Source organism: Drosophila nasuta, chromosome 3 (assembly GCF_023558535.2).
Source record: "Drosophila nasuta strain 15112-1781.00 chromosome 3, ASM2355853v1, whole genome shotgun sequence".
Lineage (NCBI taxonomy): Eukaryota > Metazoa > Arthropoda > Insecta > Diptera > Drosophilidae > Drosophila > Drosophila nasuta.
The window spans coordinates 19467137-19490573 of NC_083457.1; the positions used below are offsets into that span (position 1 = coordinate 19467137).

General features: G+C 38.5%; 3 protein-coding genes and 1 non-coding gene across 5 annotated transcripts; 3 read left to right on the forward strand and 1 right to left on the reverse strand.

The window, feature by feature from the left end:
• Positions 1 to 5783: 5783 nt before the first annotated feature.
• Positions 5784 to 7426, forward strand: LOC132792626 (uncharacterized). Of its 2 annotated transcripts, none has more exons than XM_060802061.1 (3): positions 5784 to 6069; positions 6130 to 6559; positions 6616 to 7426. In XM_060802061.1, the coding sequence occupies exons 2-3, from the start codon at positions 6320 to 6322 to the stop codon at positions 7267 to 7269; spliced, it is 894 nt and encodes a 297-aa protein (XP_060658044.1). In that variant the 5' UTR covers positions 5784 to 6069; positions 6130 to 6319; the 3' UTR covers positions 7270 to 7426. The 2 variants fall into 2 exon arrangements, with proteins under 2 accessions (XP_060658044.1, XP_060658043.1); XM_060802060.1 differs by having other exon boundaries at positions 6162 to 6559.
• Positions 7427 to 7747: 321 nt separating this feature from the next.
• On the forward strand, positions 7748 to 12445 carry LOC132789450 (SAM50-like protein CG7639). The gene is made up of 5 exons (XM_060797478.1): positions 7748 to 7921; positions 10601 to 11169; positions 11230 to 11341; positions 11413 to 11971; positions 12038 to 12445. The coding sequence occupies exons 2-5, from the start codon at positions 10670 to 10672 to the stop codon at positions 12187 to 12189; spliced, it is 1323 nt and encodes a 440-aa protein (XP_060653461.1). The 5' UTR covers positions 7748 to 7921; positions 10601 to 10669; the 3' UTR covers positions 12190 to 12445.
• On the reverse strand, positions 8218 to 23013 carry LOC132789449 (SH3 domain-binding protein 5 homolog). Its single transcript, XM_060797477.1, is given in 6 exon segments — positions 8218 to 10049; positions 10051 to 10166; positions 10230 to 10407; positions 10471 to 10533; positions 22353 to 22727; positions 22865 to 23013. Coding segments are annotated over 5 exon segments (1494 nt in total). The 5' UTR covers positions 22395 to 22727; positions 22865 to 23013; the 3' UTR covers positions 8218 to 8954.
• On the forward strand, positions 18274 to 18355 carry Trnal-aag (transfer RNA leucine (anticodon AAG)). The gene has a single exon. It is a non-coding gene; the product is annotated as a tRNA-Leu (tRNA).
• Positions 23014 to 23437: the final 424 nt, after the last annotated feature.

Consider the following 23437-nt stretch of genomic DNA (forward strand, 5'->3'; position numbering starts at 1 on the left):
CAGACGCACAGACGGACAATTCTCCTTTCCCCTTTCCTCCCCCCCTCTTTTGCTATGCAACCCTTACTTAAGCTAACATCCTTCCAAGCCAGACGCATAAAGTAGCTCAGAATGTTGCAGCTGCTGTATCTGTGTCTTGTAATTGTTGTTGTTGTTGTAGTTGCAGCTTGTAAAGCTTTCGCTGGTGCATCTTAAAGATTTTTAACAGCACACTGCAGAGCACAGAGACGGAGCACAGTACAGGGCAAAAAGTTGTCGAAAATACTCGTTCGTATATACGAAAATTGTTTAACAAGTTGAGCAAAAAGAAATAAGACGAACTACACAAAAAAATTAAATAAATGAAGAACTTTTTCACCTGCTTGCCGGCTCGACTTGGCCTGCAAAAGTTTTCACACCGGGCCATAAGTTTGCCGTTTTCTCTCGTTGCTTTTTTGCAACTGGAAATTCCAGCAGACGCTTTGACTTTAGCTTCAGTTTCACTTGCACTCGGAATCAGCTTCAGCTTCAAAGCTCTGGCTTTAGCTTCCAACTCGAGCTCGAGCTTGAGTTTCTCTCAGCTTTTAATTAAATAATTTCAGGCAACAATGGCAGCAAGCTGCAAGCAACAATAAAATGTTTTCCAGGCTTTTGAGTTAACGTTTCATATTTGATTTGGCTTTAAGTTTTCTGCAATTATTTCGGCTGGCAAAATATTTAACTGCATTTCCTATTGATTTTAGTGCTTTGTAATCAACTTGGCTGGCAGCAGGCAGCAGGCAACCTGCAGGCAGCCAGGAAATTGACGATCTCCTGCAATTGTTGTGCCTTAGCAAAGCCTCAGCTCCAGCTCCAACCGTAGCCAAAGCCAAAGCTGAAGCTAAAGCTGAAGCGAAAGCCAAAGCTAAAGCCAAAAAGCCATTGCCATAGTCATTGCTATACTCGTTTCTGTAGCCAGCAGTCATCCAGGAAGTGAGCGCAGCTGCATTTTGTCTATTTTTCTTTAGTCTTCTTTACACACACCCACACACCCACATACGCTCACATGTGGACAGAGAGTAAAAAAGAAGGTGGAAATCTGAAAAGGAAGAAAAACTGCAGCGTTTAGAGCAATTTTACTCGACTTTTGCTGCTTTTGTTTGCACTTGGTCAATAAATGAGCGTAATATTAAGACATTGATTCGTTCGTATGGCTAAAACGACATTGGTTAGTCAGGTATAAAAGAGACTGAAACTGAGACTGAGAATACAATGCAACGTTTTCCCGTTAACTTTGATTCCATTGGTCAATAGCAAAAGCAATTCACTCGGCCTAAAGGCTTCCTCCACTTCCACTTTTCCACTTGCTTTCTTCCTTTTCCTGTGTCCAACAAATTGCAAAACGATTCCGTAAACCAATAAAGAAAATATTACCAGGTAAACACGTAGCTTAGCTCTAATGAATTTCCTAACATTTTTTCAACAACACTTCTTTATTTTGCTACCTTATTAGCAGCTTGACGAACTTATAACTCGTCAATAACAATTTGGTAAATAAAAAACAAACACATCAAATGTATTTTTGTTGGAAAGGTCTTTAGTCTTCTTTAAGTTAGAGGACTTCTTAGTTATAATTATTGTTTAAACTAATGAGAATTGCACTACATACATACGTTTTGATTGCTCTTTTTATACACTGTTTAATCAGCTTTTGCTTATCCACATCAAATATTCAATGAAGGTTGATGTACCTAAATTTTAAATGTAATTCCCTATCGACCATAAATTGTGAAAATTCAGTCGGAGTGACATTTCTCTTAAATGAGTCAGATGAACAGTAGATAAACATAATAAAGTAATAATTAAGATATATTATTGATGCAAGTGTTTGCTTTAAAATATTATACATATATATAATATTTAATATAAAGAAAGCATTTCATGTTTTATGTAACTTTAGTGTAACTTTTATGGCATTTATTTTGTATTTTAGTCTCATTAAAACTTTTGGAATATGAGTGTTCAAAATATATTTTTTTTTATGTAAAAAAAAAAATGAAAGTTTTAATTAAAAGTCATTTAATGAGTTGAAAATAAGATTAATAAAATATATAAAATATTTAAATCAAAGGCGCAAGCTCAGTTAGTAATTGTAATATTAATAATTTTGAACAAATCCCAATCCATAGTTCTATGAGCAAAAAATAATTGACCAAACACAAGCTGGTGACACTAAAAGTGTTTTGCTCTTCTCTTTTTACTCTCTCTTATATATTATATGTTTGTTTTATCAACGTAGAACAGGCAAGTGGGTTTAAACGAGTGAATAATAAAATAAGGTTTAATAACTTAAAACAAACCCACGAGTTCTTCTGATTTAATTATGATACCTCGGTGGCCTCTTTATAACAATAATAACAAGTAAGAAAGCTACAGTCGAGTGTCCTAGTATATTAATATGGTACCACATTTAAAATATATACGGTGCAAAATATTGTAAGCAACTTAGACCCATAGTAAGTAAGCGTATTTGCCCATACAAAAGTATTTCTTTAAAACCTTCGACAATTTTTATGTGATCGCAACTAAATTTTCAGGAATCATAACTACTATAGTAATTATTGTATATACCAAAATTCGCAGCTTTAGCTTTAAAATTACGCTTGTTATTCGATTTTTTGATTTGCGGGGGCAGAAGTGGGCGTTGCAAAAATTTGAAACAAACTTGATCTGCGTGCAAACATAACAAATGCTGTCGAAAAAAAAATTATACCTCTATCTCTTATAGTCTCTGAGATCTAGGTGTTCATACGGACGGACGGACGGACGGACGGACAGACGGACGGACGGACAGACGGACATGGCTAGATCGTCTCGGCTGTTGACGCTGATCAAGAATATATATACTTTATAGGGTCGGAGATGCCTCCTTCTACCTGTTACATACATTTCCTGTCGGCACAAAGTTATAATACCCTTCTACCCTATGGGAAGCGGGTATAATAAGATAACTGGGAATAATTCTAGACTTCTTCTGGAATGACAGAACTCAACTGACTGTGAATATGTGTTATTACTCACCATATGGTATCGATATTTTAATGGAAATAAATAAATGTTATACGACAATAAAGATAAAGTATAAAACATGGTTTACAAAATGCTATACTTCGCATTTCGAAACTTTGAAGTTAACTCGGTGTAATCATAGACTTCTTACAATGACTGTGAATCTGTGATATTGATCACCATATGTTATCAATATTTTCAACTCTGCAGGAATTCCTGATAATAATTTCCTTAAGCTGTAATGTGTGCAACGTGCATGAGAAGGAGTGAATCAATTACCCGTGTCAGGATATCTGTGAGTGCATCCCAGAAGTATGCTACAAAAGTTTCATATCCTAAATTGATGTTATTGCGCAGCGCTTAGCTTGTGAAGTAGCCAACAATATTTTGCAGCTCAGTTGCAAGATGCTCAGCTAAATGACAGCACAAGTGTACGCTATGGTTTTTAAAAAGTCAACTAACCTAACTCAGCTGGACTCTCCACAAACACACACATATGTATATATATATATATATGTGCATACCTGAACACACGTGCATGCAGACAAAGAATTTGTGACAAAGCTGGCGTTGGCTGCAAGCTTGCAGTACTTTGATATGGATGAGGTCTGCCTGACTGTGTGTGTGTGTGCAGCGGGGTTACAAGTTGGCCAACGTGGAGTGCAGCGAGCCAAAGGCTAATTCACAGTCAGAGCGCGCACAATGCGCACAAACAATAAAAACACAACAACAACAATAACAACAACGAAGTACGTCTCGTCCCGCTTTCTGTATTGTATTATGACAGCAGCCGCGCCTGCAAGGATGCAGTGATTTTTTTTTTCAAAATGCGCTACTCTCCTTCTTTTCATCTCTCTCTCTCTCTCTCTCTCACTCTATCTCTTGTGTGGAAGTTGTAAACAAGAACTTGCTACAATGGCAAGGTGGCAATAGTTGACAACGACGCTGTGGTATTCTAGGTGTTCATTGTCCAGGCTCTGCTCCTCATGCATGACCCTATCAAACAGCCACACACACACACACTTACATACAGACTGCACATAGATATGTGTGCAAAGTCCGACTAGAGGGACAGCACTTGGCATATCAACTGGTCGGACATGGTGTAAACACGTTTAATGTTGTTGCCCATGTCGTCCATTGCGTTGCGTTGGGTGCACTTGCTCCAGAGCCAGTGGACTTTGAATTGGACTCTGTCGCCGGCGCGTCGACTGCACTGTTGCACTGTTGCTACGTTTAATTTAATCTACTAGTCGGGCTGCTACCTTGACATGGACTAGCTCAGCCACCTCACAAACACACTCGCACACACACTCGCCCAGTTTCCATGCAATATGGCTTAAAGTGGAAATGTGTGCGTGTGTGTTGGCTGCTTGAGTGCACCGCAAGTCCATTTAACTTAACTTTGTCCGTACATGTCCCAGCATTGGTTGGCTTTTGGGTGCTCGCTCTTGCTCTCTCTCTCTCTCTCTCTCTGTCGTTTTTCTCACTCTGCTGCCTGTCTCACTGCATCACTCAAACGCACGGCCAAATGGTGACAGCACTGCGTGTCCATATCCATATGTGTGTGTGCCTGTCCCTGTGCATGTGTTTGGGTGCAACGTAATTTGCATGGTCAGCATGCAATAGCAAAAGGACCGGCTACGGGAAGGGGTATGAAGCAACGACGACGACGACGACGGCACCAGATGGCAAGGAAATATGTATGGGAGCTGGAGCAGGAGATGCAAAAGTCTACCGTTGGCTGGCTTAATTGCATAGCACAGCATTGGCAACTTCATGCTACCAAAATTCAATTGCCGATGCCAAAAAGTGTTGCCTACTTTCAGGCTGTTTTCTTAGTGTCACCCCTTAAACATGCACATTTCTGTTTTTGTTTTTCACTGCACTTTTTAAGCATTAACAACAACGAAAGGAAAGTGACCACTTTTCTACTTTGACGTTCAGTTTCTCTGGCAGGTGATTATAGGTCAACCTTTTTCTACTTGTGTGTGTGTGTGTCAATGTGTATGTGTTCACGTGATGCGACACATGAGCAACTCATATAGCGGATAACGTTAACGCAAAAAAGTATATTGCACAAGTGCCGCAACACGCAAAACATTAAAAGGATTTTTTTGTTACGCCGCGGCGTTGTTCAGCGTCAGAGTCAGGGAATCAAAATCAGACAATGTTCTCATTTCGTTGTACATGTGTTTGTATAACAAGAGTCTGCTGGAAAAAATTGCAAACAAATGGTGCGGCATTTGCAATCGCTTTTTGTTTATTTTTTCTTTTTTTTTTGTTTTTATGTCTGTTAGACTATAAAGTGTACGAATCATTTGCGAGCGATTTAATTTCAATTGCATGGGCGTTAATCAATAGCAATAGCAGCGCAGGACAAACGTTTACCAAATCCGATTCGTACAAAAAAACATACAAACAAACAAACACGCTTACACACTATAAAATTCAATTGGAAAAAATTCTACAACGATAAAAATAATACATAGAGATTTAAGCCAACACACAGATTCATTTTGAATGCGCGCCAATTAAATGAGTTTCTCAACCCTTCTCCCGTAACATTTTACAGCACTGATAGAATCTGTCGACCATCCCTGTCTTCAATGTGACCAGTTTATTTTCAGCTCTTCAAACTCTCACTGCCATAATTTATCCTTGAAAAAAACTTCTATTTATGGAAAACCAAAAAAACTTAAGGCAAATATAAAAAACTACACTTTTTATTACACATTTTAATGTTTGAAATTGCTCACAAATCTGTGCTGCGCTTTTTTTTTGCCTAAAAAGATGTATTTTTATTCCCAACTGCCAAAAAAGTGATGTTTGCAAAAATGCAAAAATATCGATACAACAAGCGACTTGTCGATTATGCTTCATCTTTATAATCAGCATGCCTCCACAGTTAAATAAGTAAACCGACCGAGACGAAAACAGAAGTTTACTACATTTTGAAAACATTGGGAAGAACATTTTCTAAAAATTATTACAAGGGAGCTATCATGCATTTATAGACGACGCTGATGCTTAGACGTTTCGGTAAGAATGCTTACAAAATTTGTAGCTTAACATTTCATTTACGATAACAAATGATTTAAGTCACATTTTTGCGTATTTTGCCTCCAAAATAGACGTCTACTAAAGTCTGAAAGAAACCACTTAATAATGAAAGAAGGCAACGCATTGATTACAAATCTCTGCAGCGAAGCACTCTAGAATCGATAACAGTAGCAAAAGCAAAGTTGGCATTAATTTATCTGATAATTGTCAGCCATCAATTAATAGACAAATGAACGGATCTCGCAAATTTAAATCGCTGCGTCTTGTGCGCTTCGGCGATATTCTCTACGATCAGCAAAGGCGTCTTATATTGCTGTGCCGTTCCTGCCAACATCACTTTCTGTCCCTGGAGGCGTTCCAGTCACATCTCACCAAGTGCATTGGCGTCAAGCACATTGTGTCGTCAATCAATGAATTGGATTACGACGAGGATAAGCGAGAGACAAGACTAGTTAATGGCCAACAGGAGGTGAGTGTGAAATTAACACATGCAAATGGCAAGTAACTGCATTATTTCCTATTTAGCTCTTTATTTATGAGCCACAAGCCATTCGCAAAAACGACTGCAAAATAGACTGGGAAGCGGAACTTGAGGATCCCCGCTGGTATTCAGATGACTCAGTAAAGTCACCGCCAAGCAAAGCAAAGCAATCACCTGCCAATACCAAAGAGAATGTGTCGAAAGTTCGCACACGCTTTCAGGCCTCGAATGAAGCACATAGAGATAAAGATGCGAAAAGGCCCCAACAACAGCCTCCGGAGCTGTCGCCCACATTAGCCAAGCGTGGAAGGCACTCAACGCCAAGGCGAACCATTCTAACAAATCAACAACAGGGCAAACCTCGCAGCAGCCTTGATCTACCCGCAGCATCATCACAGAGGAATGACAGCGAAGGATTGATACCGGATAACATAGCAACAAAAAACACACCAGCACCATTGCCAATGGTTACCGTACCAGTATCGAATGTGTCCAACCATGGTGACACCCAACAAATACTCAATAAACTGCGTGCCTGCGGTGTCGAAGTAAAGCGTCGTAAAACCCATGAAACAATTGAAAGTCCAGGCGATGCTGTGGCAAATGCGAAAAAGCAACAAGCGCTTGATATTATGCGAAAATTGCAGTCAAATGGTATTAAATGCACCAAAGTAAGCAAACAAACTATTTTTAAATAAATCCCAACTCATCGTTCAGCGGGTTTATTGTTGGCTGTAAAAATATGAAAACGCCGTATTAACCAATCGCATTGTGCCCATCCCCAATTATTTACTAAAAGCTGAGTAAAGTTGGATTTAAACAATAAACTAGGTTACTAGATTAGTAATGCATTTATATCGTGTTTAATTTTCAAATTTAGAATCCCAACCCTGACTCGTGCGTGACAAACAATGCTTATTGGAATTCATTCATCGCTAGTTGGTGTGACCAGCTGCGCTAATTATTAAAGCCATCTATCTGTATTGCGAATTCAAATGAAGTATATTGTAATGCAGATCTGATTAGATTTTCATTATTGATATTCGATAAACAAATTATATTAGACGCTGCCTACTTTACTCAATTAAATAAAAATTAAGAACAATTCAAATCGAGCGCTCACTAATAAAGTGTTACCAAGCTAGACGTGGTATATTCCTTAATTGAGCTTGCGGTCACACTGCTTAGTTGATGCCGCACGCGTGTGTTTTCAAGTCACAAGAAATTTGTTAAAAATCTTGGCCTGCTGCAGTGCCGCTTAGTTTGTTTATATTTTGTAACAATTCGTAGCACAATTCAAAGTTTTATAAAAGCGCCGCGTGTGGTAAACAAAGCAATAACATAAACCAGGTAAGACAGCTGGGAGCCAGCAGCGGCTTACATAATTTTCGAGCTTTTGCGGGCCAAATTTTGTTTTCATTAATAGATTTGTGGTGTCAAACTGCAGTCGGAAAATGACATCATACTTTAATTTTTAGGCGCCCAAGTTGCATCAGAATCGACCGTTAATTGCATTTTCAAGTGGCCAAAAATCATTAATTATCATAGAGTTCAAGTTTAAACCTTAATGACAATACTGTTAGTTTAAAATGCCTTAAAGCTCTCTTAAATCCACCAGCTTTAAAAATACTCCCATTAAAAGTCGCTTTTCGAATGAATTAAAATGTATAGTTTTATTTTCAAATTTCATATTGTATTTTAACTATGCAGAAATACTTGTTTGCTTGTTTTGCACTATAACATGTAGCTTATCATCTCACCTCGTTTCGAATATTTGAGAATTTCACTTAAATGGCTAATTGAATTCGTTTTTTATTCATTTTTTCATTTGATTTTCATTTTCACACACAAGTGCCGATTGTTGAATTATGTGGTATTTTAGGCTAAACTATTTAGTGCATGTGCCCATTCATTAATCTTTAATTAGTAAGTGGCATTTTGTAGTTGTTTATTTTATAATTAAACATTAACTTAAAGCTGATTATTGAAATAGTGCCTGTTTATTTGCAATTCGCGCACAAATTACAATTTTTCGTTATAAGAAATCACATATATGATGATGACATACGATATAAGGTGTAGGAGTAATATTAACAATTTGAAAAAACAGTTACACGGGACACTCAATATAAGTCAACAATTACGATACGTTTATATACGAAAATAGATGTATGCTATATATATTATATATTTTGTTTGCTTTTGCATTTATGTAGGCATTGTGTACTTAATATTCAGTGTGAACTTAAATGCAGCATTCACTTCTCACGATTTACAATACAATTCATTTAATATAAACAAACTTAGAATTTGATATACGCGACCCCACTTCTGAGTTCTTTTTCGACCATCCTTGCTGATGCTGTTGAAGCATTTGCTGCTGCTATTCGAGGGAGCGACGTCTCAGTTGGCGACGTACGCTGCCCATGGCAGCACTGCTCCGATCGAGCAACTCATTCGAGAGTCTCGCCAGTAACGGCAACTCGCGCATGGAAACATTCACCGATGGCAGCGGAGCCAACTGTTGTTGCAGCTTCTTTATGGAAGTCGCCGCACCGCTGGCCTGGTGCTGTGGCGTAACGGGCAGGCTGTGGGCAACTGAGGTGGCGGGTGCAGTGATCTTGATGATCACATCCCTGGCATCCACATCGTCGACATCAGTGTGTCGTTTCAGCGCCTCGGCGCCCAGTGAAACAGGTCGTAGTTCTGTGGATTTTGCGCGCTCGGTTTGCTGATGCTTGGCCGCTTCCTTAAGCATCATCAGATGATCCAACTTGTCGACAGTGGCCTTCAATTCGTGTTCCCACACATCATTCTGCTGCTGCCCGTCGCCTCCCTCAATGGGACGCACTGCCAAGATCTTAACCTTTTGTCGCAACGCCTCCAGCTGGCGTTCGTCAACGATGCCGCGGAGATCATTGCCCAATGTGGTGGACTCATCGTAGTCGCAGACATTGTCATCCTCGGCCTCATCCTCGGTTTCCACCGTGGAGGACTGTGTGACAAGTGTGGCGCCGAGTGACATTTGGCTGCCTGCTATCGATGGATAGTCGCATTTCTCCAGCTCCAGCTGGAAGTCGGGCAGCGATGGCAACGCACTGGAGGTGGGTGTATTCAGTTCAGCACCCACGCCGGGCTCTCGCGTTCCGGGCGGTGGCGGAGAGGCGCTTAACGTTGGATAATCGCCTCGCTGTCTGTGTATGTCTTCGCTGATGCGTTCGAGATTTCGCAGCGCTGTGGAATATGTCGACTTGGCACATCCCACCTGCTGTTGCAGCTCCTGTATGCGGTTCTTTTGTGTCTGTAGTTGGTCCTGGCAGACCTGCTTCTCCTCGAAATAGGGACGCGACTTGTTGATGCTGCGCCTGAAGCGATCTTCCAGCTGCTGTAGCTTCTGTTCGGCAGCATGAAAGAGGCGTGTGCGTCGTTGATGTTCGGCATGACAATCGGCTTTCTGTTTCTCTGCGTCCATCACTTTTTTGGGTGGCATGATTCAACATCTCCTGCCAGGCATTGTCGAATTGCCATTCGTGTGAGTTGGACATGAAACGCTGCTCGGCCAACGCTACTGTCTCCTTGGCTGCGGCATGGATCTCTGTAAAATTGATTAACAATCCATTTAGCTTGGCTTTAAAATTCGTTTTGCACTCGCACTCACCATTGGCGCGCTGAAATTTGACTGCTGCCTGCTGGCACTCGATTTGCGCTTCGCGAGCCTTGTCCAGCGAATCATAGTAGGGACGCGCCTTCTCTATGCAGTTGCCCAACTTCTTCGAGGAGAGTTTTAGGCGCCGCGTGGACTCGTTTAAAAGTATGCGAAATGTTGAGTTAGCCTCCTGTTAAAAGAGATACAAGACAATAAGCGAGAGTTAAGCTTACACGCTTTTAGATAAACTTACCTCCAATTCGATTTCCAGTTTATTAATCTCATCTGTAGCACTATTGAGATTCTCCAGTTCAATCTGGAAATACAGAGAGTAAACAACAAAAAAATGTATTAATTTATATTTCTGCTTTACACATTTACAGTTATTGCTAATCGACTAACACATCATCTAAACTACACAACCTGCCCCACCCAACGATAACGAACACAAAATGTCACAAACACCGCCCAAGGATCCAAACAGTAAATACGATCTGAGCAAAATTGGAGCACGAGTTGATCGAGTCAATGTGAATGGCTTGCTGAGGACTCACAATGATTACGTATTGCGGGCAGCCGATGGCCTCTTTAAGGCTGACAATTTTCAGGACATGATGATCGAAGCAATGGCGGCCAAATCATATCTGCATGAACTGGGCATCTTCAAGGATGTGAGCGTACATATTGATATCAGTCGTGGTGCAGATGCCACGCCCCAAGGCTATGAAATAACACTCAAGGGCAACGAATACTCGAGGATTATGGGTTCGGCGGGCACTGAAATTGGCCAGAACGAAGGTTCGCTCCGCACAGAGCTGACCATACCGAATGTGCTTGGTCGCGGTGAAAGCATCTCGCTGCAGGGCAGCTACAGCAGCACCAGAGCCAATGATCTGCAACTGAAGTTCTGGAAGCCCTTTTTCCATACACGATTCCGTGAGAATCGACCAGAGTAAGTTTGTTATTCATTGAAGAAGATAAAGAGCACATTCAATGTTTCTTGGCTTTACAGAATGTCCTTCAGCGTGTTCCGGCAAACGGATCGATATGACATAAGCTCGTTTCAGACCACTAACTTGGGCTATTTGGTGGACTTGAGTGCACACACAATGCTGGGCGTGGATGTGAGTAAAGAGTGCATTATTTTTTATGGTAATTGTCAGTTATTAATGGTAATTGTTTCCCTCACTTGCAGCTCACACACTCGCTGCAGTATGAGAACTCCATTAGGGACGTGAGTTTGTTGAACAAATCCGTGCCCATCGCCATACGTGATCATTGTGGACCAAAGTTGGCTTCACTTTTGCGGTACTCGGTGATCTTTGACAATCGCGACAGCAACGTATTCCCCACAAAGGGCGTTCTATTGAAGTCAGTCAACGAATATTGCGGACTGGGTGGAAACATTTCATACACCAGCAGCACAGCCCATGGCGAAGTGAATGTGCCGCTATTTGCGGGATTGGTGGCACAATTCTGTGGCCGTGTCGGCGTCATGAAGGAGACCAAAAAGACCACAATACTGCCCATTAACAATTTGTTCTACTGTGGCGGACCTTTGACGCTGCGAGGCTTTAAATATGGCGGCGCTGGACCAGTTGTCGATGGCACTCCCATCGGTGCCCAGACTTTCTGGTGCACTGGCGCACATCTGTGGACTCCGCTGCCGTTTGCCGGCGTCTTTAAGGGACTCGCTAGTCATTTTAGAATGCATTTCTTCTATAATATGGGCAACAGCAACAGTTTTAACACAGGTAATTCTACTTTACTGACTTTCAAAGTGCTTCTCTTAACTGTATTTATCTCTTTTTATTGTGCAGACAACATGCGCAGCGCCTACGGCATGGGAATTGCTGTAAAGCTGGCGGAACGTGCTCGCATCGAGTTGAACTACTGTGTACCTGTGCGCCGGCAAAACACTGACAAGGTTTTGAATGGTTTCCAGTTTGGCATTGGCTACGAGTTTGTCTAAATCCTCACGGGGAAGTGCAAATGTACTTAGCTATAGAAGCCTTCAGAGTCCCCAAAAAGAACTGCAGCAAAGTTGTAATGCTGCCCCAACCCACAAATAGTCACTGTTAGTTTATAGACTATCGATATTTTGTTGTATTTTTTTCGTCAATGCATTTTTTCATCCTAAAATTTAATTGTAAATCAGAACACATTTTAAGTATAGCATTTAAGGCGTGTATATAGAAAATAAAACGTTGAGCGATTAAACTGTTAAATTAAAAGCAAAGTGTTTGATTGATTTAACTATAAAAATACATTTCAGAACTGATTGACAAAATCCATTTTAAATTTTCGATAAGCAAAAGAATGCGGCTTTTGAATTGTTAAACAATGGTTAATAATTCATAAGTTTAAATTCCAAACTTTGCTTAAGATTAATTAATATCTTAAATAATTAATAATGTTTAAAAAAAATAGCAAAATCTGTCAGTTAATAAGTCCACAGGAGGGCAACGCTAGATTAATGAAGTGACGCGTACACTCCAGGGTGATGATATGAAACGGTTTTTGCTCTAGCCCTATGTGAACATGAAATTGCTTTTTGAGCAGCGAATTCCAAAGCAAACCTAAGGGCAAATAGCAACATAATTTATTATTTTTTAAAAATACACATTTTATAATAAATTTCGGCCGACCCGGAACTCGAACCCGCTACACATAAATTTCAAATTGTTCTCGCGTCCGCAACTCAACGCTGAACGCCACACTAACATCACAAAAATAGCAGCCACAAAGCGTAATTAACAAACAACCCCGTGAAATGCTGAACGATATTTTCAGTACTTCAATTTAGGGATATTCATCTGGCTACAGGTTTTGCTGGAACTTTATAACCTGTTTACACTGGCCGAATTATTAAAACTTTCTGGGAAGTGTAACCTTTCCTCGAATCTTTCTCATTCGTAGCTGTAAGAAATTGTGATGAAAGATTCCGAAAGTGCAGCCAGTACTTTTTAGTGCACCCAGGCCATATTATTTATTAAATTAGTCAAATTTGGTTGATTTGCTTCTTTTTCCTTCAATATTCTTCTTTCGTTTTGTGTTTGTTTACACTTTTACGTCTAAACTGATGTTTGAATGATTTTAGTTTGATGTAAACACTTGCACCACATAACACATAATCTTTCAAACATATGCGTTTTGTATAATCAGGATATAATGTATACTTCCACTTCAAATTAGGGATACTCATTTCGCTACAGGTGTTGCAAGTGATCAATCAACTTCCCTTTGCAATTTTTTTTTGCCATGGGGATTCAAAATGTTAAGAAAACCACAAGTGCACAGGATGTGACTTGTATTATCTTATTCCTTTTTTTTTGGCATAAATTTCCTGTTCAATAGAGTGTTAAGGGAAAATGCGGGCGTGTAACAACTCCGCCCATTGTCATGGATCGCTGAACTGCATGCGGTTATGGGTTTTGTTTTGGTTTGTTGTGGTCGAAAAAAAAACCGGTTTTAATTATCATATTTATTTCATTTTATCTGAATTTTGTCTGATACATACAGATATACTACTACGATATGCTGGGCATAGGAATGTATGTAATGCATGTTGTTTTATTATAATAGCTTTTATGGAGCTTGTCCCAGTTTGATTTTTATCGTGGTCGCAGGGCATTTCTTTACATACCGGATATACACACATACATTTCAGTAGAAGTATATATACGAAAACCTCTCTACATACACTTGGAATGAAGCAGGTCGTCGCAGGGCGACTCTGGAGGCTGATTGATTTAAAGGCCGAGACGAATCGCCGGCTGCTTTGCTGACTGCCTGAGACCGGTTTTGTGTTGTGTTGAGTTTACCTTTTGGCTGGCCCCTAAAAACCAGTTTCATATACGTCGCTGCCGTTGCAGAAATTTCAAGAGTTGAACTTTCCTGGAATTCGCTGGCATCTGGCATCGGGCATCGGATCGCATCGCACAAAGGAAGCGCACAGCTAAAGCTTGTGGCCTCTGCTGGCATTTGACTAGCAAAGTGCTTGTTAATTAAAAGTTTTTCATTGCATCGCATTTGGCTTTCCATGTCTATTGCCCAACTATTTTCACGAGCGATATGCACCAAAAAAAACAAAGCAAAAAACAAGCGAAAAACTAACAACAGTTATAAACAAGTTGGCACAATCACGCCCCCTGGCGGCAGAGACAGTGCACTAATTAATGCTCTGCACCGTGCACACTGCGCAGTGGCCCTAAAAAAGCCAAAGACCTCTTAAGTGTGCACATGGTACATTCGATCAGCATATTAAATATATTTACGTGTAGTGTATTCATCCCTCAGTTCAATGAGCCGCAGTCAATGAAGATTGACGGACGCTTTTGACATCGTAAAATTATTTATTACAATGCAATTGAATTGTAAATAAAAAAACCTCACACACAAAAGGCTGTACTTACGTCTGGATATGAAGTAGAGAAAATATTTGATTATCTCCAAAGAAACCAGCAATTATTTATTGAAGGTAAATTGTATGTTGGAATGACGACTCGAAAATATATATTTATTTACTTATTATATTATGCCTCATGTTCAATAGCAAACATGAAGTGGATACAAAATATGGAAATATACAATACAAAAGCAAATTCATGACGTGCGCAATAAATTGACAAAATATCTCGACAGAAGGGGGATATTTTTGTTATCTGACTGGTAGTAAAATTTATTATTAAAGCTACACAAAATTATTCTTCAACAATTGAGTTTATTATCCAAAGTCTGCTTAAAAAACTAGAATGATTTCATCCGACAAGCAAGTTGATATATTGATTTGTTGATTTTTAAACTTCTTCTCTTTTTGCGTTGATGTGAAATCGTTTTGCATAAACAGGGTCAAAATCACATGATATAGACCCCCAACTAAACGCAAAGCCGGCAATGAAACGTTGCCCAATCACGCGATGTGCTGACGTTTTTTTTTACTTTTTTTTTTTTTTGCATTCGTCGAAGAGCTTGAAAGGTGTGTTTCGGTAAAGGGCAACGCAGCTCAACCTGAGTCACAGACTATATAAATCAAATGGAAAAGGTTACAACCACAACTAAGGCGAGTCTAAATTTCCTAGAGTATGTTTTCAAGATGACGTATTGCCCATCGCACGCACACAGACAAATGGGCGCCCTTTTGACAAAAACCCCAGCGATAAAGCTGATGATGACGTTAATTTTTGCCATGTTGTATAAAACGATGATAGGCAGTTGCTTGGTACTAAACAAAGTTATGCCAACTTGAGCATTTAATGCTGGCTGTCAAGCTGGACAACTTTTCAAACTTAATGCGGAATTGGCATGTCCTTTTTTATGTTTGCAAAGCCAAAGGGAGAAGTGACAAGGAAGTGGGTAAGTGAAAGTGGCAGTTGCTGGAGTGTTTAAGCCAACAACTGTGCGAATAGTTTAAGCACTCTTAAGTTAGAAGATAATTATGCAGGAAATGAAAGCTTAGCTTCAAGTCATTTCAACTTTATCTAACAGCTGTCGGTGAACTGAGAGAAAGAGTTTTGCAAGCGATAGTCACATTTATAACAAATATTATCGTGTTCCCTTTTATTTAAACTGAGCACATATCATTAGCTTATTAGTTTGCTTCACCGTGAACCCGTTTGAGGACACACCCTGAGATAGTCGCAATGACGCCAGCCCAAGCGAAATCGTATGGCGTGATGTCCTGGCCCAAACGAATGCCTTCCCCAGCCTAACCTGACCTGACCTACTTGTGGTGGCCTCGTATGTCCTCCCACCCGTGACTGCGTCAACATTTGCCAAATGGGAAATGCGAGCCAGCCGTAATGGAAACCTTATTCATCGATTTGTTTTTAGCAACATCAAACAGGAAGTCAGGTGGCACGTGTAGAGTGTAGTGATCAAAGGACATTCAACTCAATGCGTTCTCATTTGCGTCATAATCAGCAGAAAGTGGCATAGATATCTCAGCATGTTTGCATAGTGTTCTTCTCATGTATTGGGGACAGGCAATTAACGCGGATTTGGCTAATAGAAAGTCGCTACGCCTGAGGCTGGGCGGCGGGTTGAGAAGGTTAAGCGAGGGGGGGAGGAGGGCTGCGTGCTTATAGCTGAAACTAAACTAGCACAAGTGTTGTCGTTGCTGAGTGCGCGCTGCGAAAGTGTTGTTATATAAAGAAAAAAAAAAAAAAAACGTGAAGAAAAAAAAAAGAGTATGCCACGCCGCCCAAAAAAAGCATAAAATAAATGAGAAACAACAACGCAGCGTAGCTTGACTGAAACGCAATTGACCGAAACAATTTTAATTAGCCCAAAACTCTAACCCACAAAAGAAAAGAGACCAAAAGTTATGTCAACAATGCAAAACAGAAAGAAAGAGATGAGAAAAATCCGATAATGAATAACGAACATACCATCCAAAAAAAAAGAGAGAGGGAACATCAGAAGCCAAATCTCCGCTTGATATGAATCATGCTAGCTTTGGCTTTCAGAAGTCAAATAGAAGAAATTAGTCAAGATTTTGTTTTTCCTTTTCATCGCTAGCATGGGGTAAAAGAAATTGTATCTTATGAGCATGGGAAAGGTCAACTGAGTTGAGCTGGATAAAGTCAATAATCTGAGAATGTTCTTTGCTTTCATTTAAAGCTAGCTTTTGATGTTTATTAATTACTGTCCCAAGGCGATTTGAATTTGGGTAATTAAACACAATTTTCATTAAATTTGGAGCAGTATTTGAGCTTTGAACCTTTTGCTGCTTAAGTTCAAAGCACTTTTGGATATTATTTATTTATTTATTCATTCTTAGAACTTCCTACTTTACAACACATTTTTATAAATTACTTTATTTCGAATGCATTTATTTATCGTTAAATCTATTTCTACATCAATTTCATTTGAAGATGTTTCTTTATTAATATTGATTCGAAATGAATGGAAAAATTCTAGTTGCTAGTTCAGTTAGAATTTCTTATAAAGAACCTTCGCATAAAATGACACAATATTTATGCATTGTCAATAACAATTTAACAACGATTACTACCAACTGTTTACAATCACATTGAACTTGGAACTGCTTTTGAAATGCATCAGTCAGCTATTGATACTGTTGATTTGATAAGATTATTCCTGATATACTTAGAGGGTGAGCACACTCCGTGAATATATATGAGCGTGATAGATAATATTGGGGGACTGGTAAAACGGGCAATAACGTAATTGAAAGAGCGGAAATAACTACTTGGCATTTAGCAAGATATTTGCTGCTATTGTCAAACCGCGAATATCATTAAAAAAAAATATAATACCAAACAATGACGAGAGCAAAATCTACGTAACCAAATTGTTTGGAGCATTGCTTATGGCAATATAAAATTAATTAATTAAGGCAAATTATACAAAACAGTAAATGCAAATTGAGTGCGGTAACCGGCGGCAAAATGTTGCCGACTTTTGCCACAGATTTCTGTTTCTGTTATGCATCATTGAAGAGGCGGCGCTATTCACGGCAATAATGATGATGCTGAATGACGATAATGATGATGGCACCTCGGGGGCTTGTTGAAAAGACGGCGTCAAAAACAAAACGAAAAACTACAAACCATTTGCGCTTTGACAACAGACTACGAAATTGAAATAGAAAGTAACCTCGTTACAACGAAGTGTGGATACACTTAACTGAGCAAGATGTGAATGTAGTTGAATCTGCAGTTCAATCAACTGTTTGGTGATGAAATTCGTAAATTGCGGCGAGTTAAGTGAGAATAAAAGACAATGGCATCCGCTCGCTCAACTTGCAGCTTCGCAAGATGCAATCGCGGATGGTGCGACTGCGATATAAAAATAAAAAAAAAACAGCTGCGTGTGGGAGTCTCTCTCTCTCCCTTTCTCTGTCACTGTTATTGTTGCAAGTGCACAACAATATTGTTGCTTTATGTAAATATTTTCAAAAGGTTCAACTCTTAAAATAAATAAACTTCCTACAATTGTCCGACAGTTACACTTCAGCCTTTATAAATAGCATAACCCTCAACGAGTGACGATGAAAGCATAAGAAATATTTCTGGCCGGAGATCAACCAACTGGTAGCGTGGCCGAGCGGTCTAAGGCGCTGGTTTAAGGCACCAGTCTCCTCGGAGGCGTGGGTTCGAATCCCACCGCTGCCAAATGGGAATTTTTTTTTTAATTTTTATTTTTGCACTGCAAGATAAGACAGATAAGATGCACAACTGCAGTATCTGAGACATGCTTGCGATTGATTTAACAACGCAATACCTGGGTAGGGAAATTTATACAAAGCACAAAGAGTACGTCATGTTTATTTCTTATTTTGTTTAGTAATTAATTATACAGTTATACCATACTACTTGAGTCATTAGTACACCTTATAAGTGCATTTCATAAGCTCCCATCTATAGCTATATGACATGTCAGGCGCTTTGGTGATTCATAGAAGTCGGTTAGGTTCTCTATATGGCGTCTCATCGCTCTGTTCGCAAATATCGTATATCGTTTCTCGTTTAATTAGTCATTAGCATAATCTCAGACGTGTATATTGTTTGTTTTGGCATCCAAATTATCAAGTGGCACAAGGTAACACAGTACGGTAACGTTGATAATTAGGAGGGACTTAAATCTCAAATGGCATATGATAATGAAATTTGATTAATATCAAGGCGACACACAAAAAAATATAAAAATAAAAAAATTCCTCGAAGTACAATCGATATACGGCGAAAGGTTAATGTTTCTCCATATCGCCCAGACATGTGTATTAACAGTTAACGTGTCATCGATAAGTGCCAACTAATTATACAACCCATGACGAAAGTTTTTAATTCCATCGATACGAAGAAAGAAGAAAGAAAAAAACTCCCCTACAGAAATGACTAAGCTTTCCATGGCGCGTGTGGGAGGCGGTGTCGGGTGGGTGGCAGACTTAAAAAAAAAACAAAAACAAAAATACAAATTGAGTTGAGCGCAAATAACAACAATTGAAACAGCTGTCTAAATCGCTGAGGACTTTAAGCTTTTTTTCGTCGTTGGCTTTCTTTTGTCGTACGCAAGCGCGAGCAGACGTCACTCGAGTGTCTTTGCTTTCTATCTTTGCTGATATATAGTATAGTACTTCTAGATCTAAACATCTATCTTTGTTTCGCTCCGTCTCCCTCTCAAATTGCGTGATAAGACAACGAGCAACAAAATTGCACGCGCTAAAAATTTCATTGATAAACAAACCGAACTTGGTGAAAGAAAAAAATAATAATAAACAGCCGCTTGTTTTTTCTTAATAAGAGGAAGTGGTGCATAAAACATAGAAAATCCATCAGCAGCAAGCACAACAAAAAAAAGAGATATAAATAAATATTTATGAACATATTCGAGTATTATATCATGCACATTGGCAAACGGGTTTTCAATTGTGTTTATGGAGAGAACTTTTGCGAAAAATACAATGTGCATACGTATGTATGTTTATACTATAATGTTTATAGGAGTATCAAAAGTCTATACACCGCCATATCGAGCATTCCAATCGAATCACATGCCCGCAACGTCAAATTTTTGTTAATGTTGTTACTCAGCGTGGGACTTTTGTTGCTATCTTCTTTTCATTTTGTGCTCTCCTACTTGGCTGTGTGTTTAAAAATAAACAAATTGAGGCCGGGTGGGAAAATAATAATAGACTGTCTGGTATTTAATAGAAAAGACTTCTACGAAGTTTTGATGGATTATGATTAAAATTTGTATTTTTAAATTAATTTTTTACTTCAATTTCTACAAAATACGAATCGAATTTCTGCTGACTCTTTTGAAATATTGACAAAGTAACAGCTGACAAATAAAATGAAACAAAGCAAAGCAAAGCCAAGTCGAACTTAATTTATGCAAACTGCGCACGAGGCTCTTGAAATCGGAGAGAACAAAATCAACACACAAATTCTTTTGTGTGTTAGTATTTATTCGCTTTAGGCAAAATTTGCGTATTTGTATTTGTTTTCATCTGCTTGCGTCGGCGTTTTGGCATTTCCCAAACATTAATAGTATGCCTGACATTGCCATTCCACGAATTCCAATGCGATTTACAGTGGTCTCCCTTTCTCGCTCTCACACACTACCTAAGCCGTACTGAATACTCAACTGCACTTAAGTTGGGATTTGGCCACATGCACGTACAGCAATAGAAAGAGACGCCAACGTGAGTGTGTAAATTGAATATGGGCATTTCTCAAAGTCGCGAACGTACGTTCGTACGAGATAAATTAGAAAAATAAAATCGAAAACAAACGTTTCCTGAAACTTTTTTTTTACTCTTCGATAGCATTTGTTTAGCTCTTTGGTTAGTGTAAATTATGGGGCTTATCGATTTTTAATTTTCAAAATATTGTCAAAAAACATGCGGTCGCGAACGTACGCAAAATGGAAGTCGACTTTGGCTTAATACAGTAAAATGCAAAACTCTGCGAATTGAGACGGAATATTTTAAAGAAATAACTTTACTTTTAAAGTAGAATCATGTAGCTTTCTATTAAGTCTACTCCCAAGAAAATATCTCCATTTATTTATTTTTAATTTAATTAAGTTCCGGTCGCGAACGTACGGTCGCGAACGTACGATTTTTCCATGTTGTTTTATTAATAAAATTTTTATTTTACCACAACTTTTTTATTAATAACTTCATATTTCATAAAACAAAACAAACAAACAAAACAAACTCAATTTAATGTGTCTAATAACATTTAAAAGCAAAAAATAAATTTTTATTAAATATGAAATTTGTACTGAAATTTATTAATAGCAAGAAAAATATGTAATAAATAATAAGTAATAACTAACAAGTAATAAGTAACTGCAAACGACATAGTTTTCAAAAACAAAAACAAAAAAAAAATTTTTTTTTTTAAATCCATGCGACGCTAGTAAAAATCGACATATGCTTATAGGTAAGGTCGCGAACGTACGCTACTTTGACAATCAATAAAAAAAGATTGGTTTGAGTAACCCCAACGATTTTTTATATTTTTAATATATATACCAAAATCACTTAACACGAGAAGTTTCATTCACCTACTTGCACTTAATGCGAAGCAATTACAATAAAATGAAGTTTTTGGTGGCGAACGTACGATTTGAACATAGATAAGAAGCAAAATAAAAATAAACAGTTAATTGAACATTTTTCGCTCACTTTGCATTTTTATCTTATTATTGGATTGCTATTTAGAGATTTGGTAGAAAAAGAGCAAACATATCATATGTTTTCTTTGTGAAATAATAAAACATAAAAATGCATACAAAAGGAGCTAAAAGTGAAAAAATTACATTTTTTCAGTTTGCAGGCAAATTTTTTTATAAAAACAACGGAGATATGCTACGGATCCATTGTATTATGAAAATTTGGATATTTCTTTATGACATTATACAAAAAAATACGATGAATGTGAAGATTTTTTTTTTCGGTCGTGGTTTACCTTTCTTTGAGAATTGCCCATATGTATGAATGTAAGTTCGAAATTACGCACAAGGAGAACGGATCATAAAGTGCAATTACTTGGAAGAGGCAACAAGACAGAAACACTTGACAAGGACATGGACAATGTGAATGTGTGGGTGAGAGAGCGAGACAAGCATCTCATACATTGAGACAGGAAGTTGTCGGTTGGGACAGCTGTCTTACTAAACGGTAAATACCACAACAAGAGAAACAGCAGTTCCCATGAATATTTAACAGTTTCATTAAAGGAAGCGCGCAATTTGTTTAATTGCCAGGCAAAAAATGCCATGGAAATTGATTTTTGTTGGTTAAGCCAAGCGTAAACAAGGCACATGCGAAAGTCAAACGAGAAATGTAAAATGTAAAACGCAAAGCGCATTGCAAAAACTAACGCCACCTTCCTGCGATAGCCTTTGACAACTGTCAAACTAATTAATACTACACTTATGCACAAAGAGAGTGCGAGTGGGAGAGACATACACGTAAACAAAGAGAGCACTCACTCGTTCCGACACACACAAAGATAGTCTACTCGTAGTATTGCGAAAACAATAACAAATAACTAGCCAAGGCAACTACAGCTGAGCCCCGTATGCGCCTGTCACTGCCTGACACCATGTTTGTCGATTGAGCGAGAGGTGGAAGGAAGACACGTGCATTTTTCTTACCTGAATTTGCGGGTCCAGCTCGCTGTCTTCAGTGTTTGACATTTTGCACCACAGTAAATTTGCTTTTATCGTCTGCCAAATCCGAAATGTGTTAATTTGCTATTCCAATGCAACCGCTTTCAATTTCAATTAGTTTTCACTTTTGTCGCCAACAGCAGCCAGTTATTGCTTTATTTGCGCCTTTTCAATTGATTTGCATTTGCATTTTCACTTGCATTTCATTTATTAGCAGCGCAATTCAATGATTTGTTTTATTCTGCTCTGCCCGGGGACGACGCTACTTTTATGGCAGCATTTATTTAAGCAATCAACTTTTAGCTGTGTGTATGGGTGTGTGTGTTTTTGTGTACGAAGATTATGCAAACACTCTTCTCACTGAGAATTTCGTGAATTAAATAAAAATAATAATAATAGCATTTGTTGTATTACGTTGTTTGTGTAAGAGAGGGATAGATAGATAGAGAGAGGGACGCAGACGTATAAAATCACAATTGCAAAATTAACTCAAATACCACAAATTTCATATGCACACTTCTAATGTTACTGTAGCTTCACTGTTAACCAACTATATTCGTTTTAAATGCTATCTTAAAATTATTTATTTATTTCGAGGAGCGAGCGTCCCCGTCCAACCGAACGCGGTGTAAGTGAAAAGCAGACTCAGTGTGAACGCAAGCCAAATTCATGGATATGCTAACAAAATATAGCGTATCCATTATTACGGACGGCCACACTTTTTCTGTATTTACTCTAGTATTTATAAATGTATTTTTGTATATACAATTTTAGTGCAGTATAATTAATAAATTATTTCTCTGCTTTAATAATATGTAATATATGTGTTAAATATGGTTAATAGATAGCTCGGTGTAAGCGTTAAGAGGGGTTGCAAGTTGACTTACCGAATATACTATTGAAGAAAACAAAATACACTAAAATATACCAAAACTGATTCAAATGAACTACTGAGTTTGAACTAAGATTAGCGCGCGTTCAAAGATTTTTTTTTTTTTTCGCAAATAATATTTTCAAAAGACTAACTTGAGTCCGAGCTCTTTTAATACATTGCCAAATATTATTAGCAA